Source organism: Nycticebus coucang, chromosome 12 (genome assembly GCF_027406575.1).
Source record: "Nycticebus coucang isolate mNycCou1 chromosome 12, mNycCou1.pri, whole genome shotgun sequence".
NCBI lineage: Eukaryota > Metazoa > Chordata > Mammalia > Primates > Lorisidae > Nycticebus > Nycticebus coucang.
Window position 1 is genome coordinate 94058091 of NC_069791.1, and position 10657 is coordinate 94068747.

Here is a 10657-nt window from a genome sequence, read left to right on the forward strand (position 1 = left end):
GTCGGAGGTAAATAAGTGCCGTGGATAAGCCACATGAGAATAAGGTAACCACAGAACTTATTTTTAACTCTTCACTGTGAACACAGACGTCTTCCAAACATGTTGTAAACTCAACAGCCTAGAGGTTGTTGTAGGAGTCACAGGTGTCAGAGCAATCTTGAGAGGACTCTTGAGAACTTGTTCTGGGGCACAACCATTCTTCAGCTTGGCCACTTAACACCAAGCAAGAATGCAAGCCCAGAAATGCTGGGTATTGTGACTTTGAAAAGAACTCCAAAAATCCACACTGTCTTATGGCATATCATTAAATATCGGTGCCTGCTTATTCTATATCCTAAAATTCAGTGTGGGCAAAACCAAATGTACCCATGGGGCAGGAATTTGAGAGAGACCCCCCCACCCCCCAGCAAACATCTCTGGTGATGTGGCTGCCTCAGGGAGGGAGAGCAGAGCGCTGTCGAGGGCCAGAGCTGCCCCACGTCACCACTCCCTGCAAAGCAGGTGCCTTCCTGGACCCTGTGCTTTAGATGAGGAAATGGGAGCCCCAGAGAAGTGAAGCGACATGCCCAGGTCCCACGGAGATGGTGTAAGAGCACTTCCTACTTCCTTAACATTACATGACCTGCCTCCCAGGCCCCACAGCATCTGACCCCTGCTCATCTCCGGGGTCCTCCCTCAGTTGTAAGATGAGTGGGGTGGCCCAGGCCTCATGTTCGGACATTCCTGGATAGCAGGAGACTTGAGGACATCCAAGGTCTGGATTTACACTATTCCTTGTACCCACCTTTCCAGAGGCACCTTCCCATTGTGTCCAAGAGGCCACCGTAGGGTTAAAGAGTCAGCAGCGAGCCAGGCCAGCGTGTGAGAGGAAGCTCTGCGGACAAGACACTTACGAGCAGGGGCCCTAACCCTTGCCTGCCAGGCTGGTCCTCCTGGAGGCCAGGGAGCACATCTGTCCTGTTCACCAGTGTAGTCCCAGTGCCAGGCACAGGGCCTAGCACACTCTGACCGCTGGAGTGGAGAGTAAGTGATTGGGAAAGTGGCTGGACAGGTGGGTAGATGGACGGACAGATGGATGGATGGACGACACAAGCCTGCATGAACGGATGGGAGGAAGGGGAGCAGAAGGGGTTACAGTCCAGGGAATTACAGACTCTGAATCAGTAGTGACTAAGAACATAGCCTTTGTTTCAATTCCTAGTTAGGCCACTTTTCTTCAGTTTAATTTTCATCTAACTTATTGTCTTAGTTTTTGTTATATTTAATCAGAAAAGTACAGATGATAGCAATAGCCCTTAACTTGTACGATGCTGTAAGGATTCAGTAAGATCATGTCTTTTTACTCCTTCCACAGTGCAGTGTAAACATTCAATAAAATAAATTATCCTCTTTCTCCTCCTCCTCATCACAGTACAACACTTGCACCCTTTGGGTACGGAACAGTGGCATCAATCTCTGGGCTCCACAAACCAGGCTTACAACAAAAGCCTCATGGCCAAGGATTAGAGCAAAGGATTCCCTGGGAGGAGAAACAAACAGCTGTTACCACATTGCCTCATTTGCACCCACTGACACAGGAGCCTGGATTGTATGTCCAGATAAGCCAGCAGTCACCTGGCCTGGACAAACCAGGCCTGAGACAGAACAAATCCAGTTCCCTGCCTTCAAGGGCCCCTGAAGGGGAAGACACCCGAAAGACTTGACACTGGGCCCCACCCTTTTCCATCTGGCAGGGTGCCTGGGGCCGCTGTCACTGATACTAATAATGCCAGTTTCCATGATCAGGGTTAAGGTGACTCAGCTCCACCAACTTCTTTGTAACGGCTCTGGTTTCCACTGGGGGAGAGGACAACCTAACCCAGGGAGCACAGGGACCACAGGGGCACAGATGCCCTGACAAGCAACTGTGGGCTAACGGGTAGTTTCTGTTGCAGGCGGAAGGAAGTACGGACAAGATGATCTGGATTGCCTATTCATAGAGACAGCTCTCGCTGCCAGTCCCGCCTCACCCAGGCTCTCGGGTACAAGTGGTGGCTCCCCAGTGAGCCAGCCCTGGGGCGGGTTAGGATATGTCCACTGGCCAAAGAAACCTGCACCGTATCTCTTGCCCTTTTTCTTCTGGCCAGAGAGAACGGAACTCAAAACTTTCTCCAGCCAACACAGCACTTCAAGTTCAATTATTCCCTAGCAGGCTTCTGCGTATTTCACTACAGAGTGATACTTTCTTTTCCAGGACCATAAAATCCCGTCCTGAAAGAAAGGAATGTAGGTCAAAGAATCCAAAGGAGCAGATACGCAGTATGGAGGATGAGCAACTCTGAGATGCAATGCACAACCCGAGGGCTACACTTAATAATATTGTATTATGGGCGGCGCCTGTGGCTCAGGGAGTAGGGCGCCAGCCCCATATACTGAGGGTGGTGGGTTCAAATCCAGCCCGGGCCAAACTGCAACAAAAAAATAGCCGGCGTTGTGGCAGGCGCCTGTAGTCCCAGCTGCTCGGGAGGCTGAGGCAAGAGAATCGCGTAAGCCCAAGTGTTAGAGGTTGCTGTGAGCTGTGTGACGCCACGGCACTCTACCCGAGGGCGGTACAGTGAGACTCTGTCTCTACAAAAATAATAATAATAATAATAATAATAATAATAATAACATTGTATTATACTCACCATGTTTTTGCAAAAATAGTGGCTTTTAGGTGCTTCTGCCATACACATAAAAATTAGGTAACTATGTGAAATGATGGGTATGTTAACTTGCTTGACTCTGTTAACCTTTTGCTATCTATACATATGGATGGGTATGTTAAAATATGTTATACACCTTAAATATATAAAAGAAAAAAAATTTTAAATAAAATCCTGTCTTTGATGTTGGGCATTTTGACATAGCTAACTACGGGGTATCCCCTTACATATACAAGTCCTGTGATTACAAACTTGGAGACCCTCACAAGACACTTAAAAAAGTGAGGGTGTAGACTAGAGCAGGTCAGAGCAGGAACTGCCCGGGTTCAAATCCCAGCTGTGCCATTTATAACTGTGGGGAAGCTGCATAAGCTCCTATGCCTCAATTTCCTCGATACGGCATGAGGTTTGATGAGTTAATATTACTAAACACCTAAAACAAGGCTTAGTTACATTAAGCACCATGACTGTTGCCTGTTGAAATTTAATAGTACAATAGCTTGAAGGATTAAACGAGTTAATACACATAAAGGGTTTTAAATTGTGCCTGGCAAACAGAATGGAGAACCCAGAAATAAATCCACACATTCACACCCAACTCCTTTTCCACAAAGGTGCCAAGAACACCAAGAACTGGGGAAAGAACAGTCTCTTCAATAAACAGTGCTAGGAGAACTGGATAACCATACCCTTATGGATAAACACAAGAATGAAACTATTTCTCACCATATACAAAAATTAAATCAAAAATGCATTAAAGACTTAAACATCGGATCCAAAACTATGAGACCACTGGAAGAAAACACTGAGGAAACACTTCAGGACACTGGTCTGGGCAAAGATTTTGGGGGATAAAAACCTCAAAAGCACAGCCAAAATACACAAAAGGGATTACATCAAGCTAAAAAGCTTCTGCAGAGCAAACTCTCAAGAAAGTGAAGTAACAGCCTGCAGGATGGGATTAAATAGCTGCAAACTATCCATCTGACAAGGAATTAATAGCCAAATCATGCTATATATCAATAGAATATCTCAGGAACTCAACTCAATAGCAAAAAACCACAAATAATCCAATTAAAAATTGTGCGAAAGATCTGAATAGACATCTCTCCAAAGAAAACATATAAATGACCAACAGGCACTATGAAAAATGCTCAACATCACTGATCAACAGGGGAATGGGAATCACAACTGCAAAGAGGTATCATCTCTTCACGGTTAAAATGGCTTTTTTTTGTTTTTTATTAAATCAAATCTGTGTACAATAATGCAATCAAGAGGTACAAGGTGCTGGTTCCATATACAGTCTGAAATATTTTCACCCAACTGGCTAACATAGCCTTCATGGCATTTTCTTTATTATTGTGTTCAAACCCTTATACTCTACACTTAGTCAACATCACCTGCACCTTTCCAAGATGCACCCTAGGTGTGGACCCACCAATCCCTTTATCTAAAAGACAAAAAGTAACACATGCAGGTGAAGATTTGAGAAGGGGGAGCCCTCATAGGCCACTGGTGGGAATGTAAATTAATACAGTCATTATGGAAAACAGTATGGAAGTGACTCAAAAAAATAAAAACAGAATTGCCATATGATCCAGCACAAGATATGCAAAGTAAAGGAAATCAGTGTATCAAAAAGGTATCCGCACTCCATGTTTACTGTGGCATTATTCACAATAGCCAAAATATAAAATCAACCGAAGGATCCAAGAACAGATAAAGAAAATATATAAACACAATGGAATATTATTCAGCCCTAAAAAAGAATGAGATTCTGTCAAATGCAGCAACATGGAGGGAACTGGAGGCCATCATGAGATGATAAAATAAGCCAGGTACAGGAAAGACCAATATTGCACGTTCTCTAAAACACTGGATCTCAAGAAGACAGAGAGTAAATTTGTGGTCACCAGAGGCTGGGAAGGGAAAGGGTGAAAGGGGATGAAAAGGTTGATTAATAGGTACAAAAATATGGTTCGATAAAAGGAATAAGATGTAGTGTCTGACAGTTCAGTCGTATGATTACAGTTAACAATAATCCATTTTATATTTCAAACTAGCTAGACGGGAAGAATTCAAATGTCCCCAGTAAAAAGAAAAGGTAAGGGAATCTTTGACGGGATGGATATCCCATTTATTCCAATTTTATCATTACACATCATATGAATGTATCAAAATAGCACAGGTACACCCCAAATATGTACCATCATGTATCCATAAAAAAAGTGCCTAGCACATCATCGCTGTAACACAGGCATTATTACTGTTACAATTACCATTCTATTTGCTCATTAAGAAAGAGCCAAGCTGGAATGTGGATCCAGGTTTCTCAGACCCCAGATTTCTCAATGGAGGTCTCTTTCATTTGTGCTGAGGCCTGGCACACACTTTTTGTTACTCGTTCTCCTGTTCTCACACGCCTTCCTTGAATGTAAGTTTCGATAGAGTTTTGTTTTTTTTTTATTTAATTTTTTTTTTTTTCCTCAAAGTAGTTTCTCTTTGCTTCTGGTAGATGGGGTCTGGGTCCACAAAAATGAGGAAATGTACAAGAAAAGGAGAGTGAGCTGTTGTAAGTGACAACTCTTAGGGCAGCTTCAACCAAAAGATGGGCACGAGGTCACCCTCACCTGTGCAGTCCAGCAGGTTATACGTGCTAAGTCTTTCTGCACTAAAATACTAACACAGATAGACCCCCCTGATCACCACGGCTCTGGGGGTAAAGGTAGACTGTCACTTCAGAGATATCCTTAAGGATAGTTTTGGTTTCTGGGGACAAACAAAGATGCAACGATGGCTTTAGTTCAAGCCACCAAATTCCCTTTTCTACTAAGACCATGGACTAAAAGTTGGACAAATGCCAGTAAATAAGCACTTACACCTTGTCTAGTTTCCTATCCAAAAAGTAGCAAGCATTTGACCACCCAACCTCCTGGCAGATGAAAATTGAACTGATATACCAGGGAGAATGTCTATAGTGTGAGAAGATGGAAGGAAAGTGGATATATATGCATGCATATACATATATATAAATAAAATAGAATTGATATATATATACACCTATCTATATAACTTCTATTTATTTTATTTACAATTTCCAGTATATGATTAAACAGATGGCAACATTTGACTATTGTTCAATGATGCATATTTCTGTATGATAAGTGCAACGCGTCACTCACACAAAATAAAACTCCACCGAGACTGTGATAAATGAACCATGGATAAGATACCCCCTGTTTTCTCTGGTCTCAAAACATTTGAATAGAAAGAAAAGCTATGCTACTGATGCTGTTAGAGGCGGTTTGGACCCAGTGAACCAGTCTTTCAATGTCGCTGTCTAAGTCTTTAAAAAGTCCTGAGTTATCTGAGTAATGTGAAGTATGAGGAATTTCTACCGAAAAATCAACATTTCAATGGGGTCAGATGATACAGAAACCCCATTCTACTTTGTGGAGGGACAGACGGAGGCAAAAGCAATATAAAATAAGATTTCGTAAATGAAACTTACTGAGTAACAGTTTATCTAACAGCACAAGCAATAAATGTGAGGACTTCAAGAAGAGAATCACCAAAGGGAAACAAAATAAACATTCATTACATTATCGCGCACAGCTCTCTTTCATTTTCTCCAAAATCTAGCAATCTATTTAGAACCTGTAGCTGATTTTTTTGACAGTTGTCCCCTGCCCCAAGATTTTCCCTCCCTTTGTAAGTGAGCCCATCTGTTTCTTAAATTCTGAGATGACAGTAAAATCCAGTTTATTGGAAACTCAGAGAAAGCACCAGTGTCACAGCCACTAAACTTTGCTACAATCCACCCAATAATTCCAATATTTAAGAGCTCTGAAAGAGGCTGAGAGGAAAAGGGGAACTTGGAAATCTTTTATGGATATGCCCTCTGACTCTGCTTGAAAAACTAGGTGTTTCTTCTTGGCTTCTTAAATGTACCCAAATTACAATCCAGTTCTTCCCCTAGAATGCAATTCCTCAAACATAACAGGGGCAGAAGCTCTGAGAGAACAGGCATAAAGAAGCAGAAAGGTCTGGTTGGGAAAATGCTCTAAATGCCATGCCCGCCTAACACTCTCTGCAAGACGCCCACCACCACTGGAGGCCGTGCAAAAACAACCATTGCCCGCCCAACCCCACCCCCACCTGTACCCTGTGGACATGAAGCATCATCTCCTAAGCAAGTGCCTGACCAGCTCTTTACAAGAGCCATCTGGAAAATGGCAGGGATTTTTTTTTTTTTTAATGTCCCTCTCCCGAATCTCCCTCTAAAGCATCATGCTGGCAGCCCCTGCAAGGTCTGGAAACAAACCGCATGCTGTAAGGGGCCTCATGGCTTGCGAAACTGTCTGGTCCTCTCTCCTTGCCTGCAACCCAAGCTCCAGCTATACTGGACTTTGGGAACAGCCTGCCCCCTTCTGGTCTCCTGGAGCTCTATGAGAGGGCAGAGGCTGGGTGGGCACAGCTGGAGTAGGGACAGACCCCAGGATCCAGCCAGCTTCAATCCAGTCTGTGCTTCAATTTCAGGAACCCGCCCTCCATGGCCTACGTGTGGGGAAGAGGAAAAAGAGTAAAGAGACAAGCAATTAAAATAAAATACAAATTCAGGAGTGACAATAGTCAATAGCAGCATGGCAGACAACTACTTGAAAGGAAAGGAACCAAAAAAAAAAAAAAAAAAGAAAGAGAGAAAAGAAAATACATAAATGTCTACATCAGAAGGAGAAGAAATTGAGACATTAGGACATGCAGGTGTGGGCTGGGGAAGAGTAACTGAACTTGCAGATGGAAGCAGAGTTTCAGAAAAGCAGAGCAAGTCTGCTGCTGGAACTAGAATTCCAAAAGGAATAAAAAAGGAAAACGGCATGCATACACCTACTCCGCCAACTGCAAACCCTCTGTGGCCAAGCTAGGGCGTGAGCGAGTAAGACAGAACTGAAGGCACCAAAAGGGGTTGTGCTTAGATGCTCAGACAGTCAGGGACCTATGAGGAAACTAACCAGTCTGCCTCCTTCCCTCTCTTCACTTGTTTCAACAGGTGGTATAAGCACCCTAAGGGCACCTCTGAACCCCTTCGGAATTCCAGATGCAAAAGATACAGTAAGCCTCTGCCACCTCCCTGTCCACCCTATGTGTCCCTACACTGGACAGCAGGACATACTCCATGGCCCCGCCCAACTCTCAGTAGGTCTTCAAATGCAGAAAGAACTTCTAATTGCATTTCTCCTAGAACACATTACTATCAACTCCAGGAGTTCAAAGACAGTGTCTCGGATACCCTTCCCTGTAAAGAAGAAGTGGCAGGTCACTGCTGATGCTCTGGTTCTCCACCAGGAATCTCACGCCACTTCCCACCAATGAGGAAAAGATTTTCCCTGCTACCCACACAGCAACGTGAAATGCCATCACATCGCGTCTCAGGGCTGGCTCAGCCTGCAGGCACAAAGAATGTACTCCCGGCAGAGAGGGCTTCACAGGCTCCAAAGAAGTTTAGCAGATCAGAAAGCATCACAGTGTGAGGACTCCCAAAGTGACAAATGACAGAGAAATGCATTCAGTCCTAAGGATCCTGAAACCACCCCACTGGTGTCTGACATCCTTTGGAGACTAGGCAGATCCCTGCAGGCCACGGGCATGATGAAGATACAGCTGGAAACACAAACACGCTGGTTATGCCTTAAGACAGACGTTCCCACCCCTGGGGAGCTGGCACCCTGGCCCACACGTGCGGACTCTGACCTCTTGCCTCCAGGACTCTGACCTCTTGCCTCCAGTGCGCTTAGCTCCTCAGGGCAGCTGAAAGAAAATGCAAAATGCATCCCTGCAGAAGTTGGGGACAGGGTAGAAAGTCAACTCAGTTTCCCTCTACCCACCCAGCTGGTCCCAGATCTGCACCCAAAGGGGGCAAAGAAAACCTATGTCAGTGACAGTGCGGTCCGACACAGAGCTGGTGACTGGAACCGGCCACACACAAGACAGAGAGCCAGGGATGACCAGCGAGAAGAAGGGACCATGCCCGGTAACTGGAGATGGGTAAGAGGCAAAGCCAGACAGGGCATGGGAGACGGCAAGGTTAGAGGCAGAGAAGGCGAAGACGGAGGCTCACGCATCCAGGAGAAACGGGAGACCCAAAGTGAGACCAGCCACCCAAGACTGAATCTTCAATGGGGGCTTGGTACACCCATCCCAGATCCTATCGCAAGCCAGGGAAAACAGGAGGCTCGGCTGTCTGCACCCAGGTCGGCAAAGACCAAAAAGATGCAGCTGCGAGAACCACCCAGAGCGGCGGCTGAGAATCCGGCACCATTCCCGCACTCAGGCGGGGAGCGAGGCACCGACACTCACACGCACAGAGCAAGTCGGGTGCCCAGCAAGAGTGACGGAAAACAGGAACCCAGCCAGGCTCCGTAACCCCCAACGCGCCTCCACAGGAGACAACTTCCCCCAGACACCACGGGAGCACTCCTCGGTCTCTGCATGGGGCGGCCCACGACTCCTGAGCTTTGGCGGGGACCCAACCCGGCTTCCAGGGAGAAGAGATGGGGAGTCCGCAGGCTCGCGGAGACCCAGGCTGATGACCCGGGCTCAGGGGCTAGGGGGGCGTGGGGTTGCTGCTACCCGCCTCCCTCCCTCCTTCCCTCCCCGCGGGCGCGAGTCGAAAGGGCATCTTACCAGCGCCCCGGCAGGCAGTGCCCCCCGGCTGGCCGGCTGCTGCGCTCGGGGTTCTCCGGGGCCGCCTCCTCGCGCCCGCGCCAGGGGCCCCCGTCCTCCTCCTCCGCCGCCGCCGCCTCCTCCCCGGGCTGCAGCCGGCTCGGCAGGCAGGTCCCGGCGCTCCCGGCGCGGGGCCGGGGCCGGGGGCGGCTGCTCCGCGCCGCCGGCCGCTGCGCCCCCGCGGCGTTCCCCGGCCCCGGAGTCGAGGCTGCTGAAATTCCACACAACCAGCGTCTGCAGGAGCAGCACCGTGAGCGCGGCGAGCAGCGCCGAGTGCGAGCGCCGGGCCAGCCTCCGGGCGCACGGCGCCGCCACCATCTTCGGAGCGCGGCAGGCGAGCGGGGCGCGGGGACCCCGGCGCGCTCCGGGCCGCCCCCGCGCTCCCCGCGGCTTCCGCGGCCGCCGGCTGCCGCTCGGGCTCCCGCTTCGGCCGCCGCCGCCTCGGCTCGCAGCTGCGCCTCCTCCTCCTCCGCCGCCGCCGCCGCCGCCGCCGCCTCCACCGCCGCGGCGCGGAGTTTTCAGACGGGCAGGGACCCGGACGTCACCAGGAGGAGGGGAAGGCGGGGAGGCGGGAGCGGGGAGGCCGCGCAGGGGGGCGCTGGGAGCGCGCGCGGGGAGGGGCGGGCGCCTGGCCCGCGCGACTCCCTCCTGCCCACGCCCCCGTCCCCGACTGGGGGGCGAATGACTGCTAAGGGGCCACGGGTGGGGGTGCGGGGGGCGCGGGCCGGAGTGGAGAGGGCGGGGCCTGGGGGCGGAGCCGAGGGAGGAAAAGGAGGAGGGAAAGGGAGGGGGTGGGGGCGACCCGGGACCACATAGACCCCCCCAGGACAAGAGTAGGAGTAGGTTGGGGAAAGGGATACAACTCCCGCTGCAAAGAAGAAGCCGGGGCAGGAACACAGGGCAGCTTTGGGTGAGGGGGGCCCCTGCTCCGAATCAAGAGGAGGTCAGAAAGAGAAGGGGTCATGAGGTCCTGGAGACAGAGGAGGGAGGAGACTGCTCGGCCCGGAGCTCGCGGTGCAGGAACCTTCTGTTGGTGCGAGACTGGTTGGCAGGCGGAGACGTGAGAAAAACACTTCAGGAGTGTGAGAGCCACGCAAGGTCCCGGCTCAGGCAGCCAGATCCCTGATCCCCGGCTCGAAGGGCTGGGGAGGAGGCTTTGAATGAGTCTCTGGAGTTAATCAGCCCAAGCACTGTGAGTGTCTCCTGAATCAAACGCCCAACCTCAGTGCCAGCGATGTACTAAGCGC

At 49.2% G+C, this 10657-nt stretch overlaps 1 protein-coding gene across 1 annotated transcript in view; it reads right to left on the minus strand.

Moving 5' to 3' along the window:
* The window catches only part of XYLT1 (xylosyltransferase 1), a 310350-nt gene extending 300452 nt beyond the window's left edge, over positions 1-9898 (minus strand). Inside the window, exon 1 of the mRNA XM_053554852.1 lies at positions 9372-9898. Within this exon, the coding sequence (XP_053410827.1) occupies positions 9372-9728 (357 nt within the window). The 5' untranslated portion in view covers positions 9729-9898. The remainder of the gene's footprint in view (positions 1-9371) is intronic.
* Between the last annotated feature and the right edge of the window lie 759 nt (positions 9899-10657).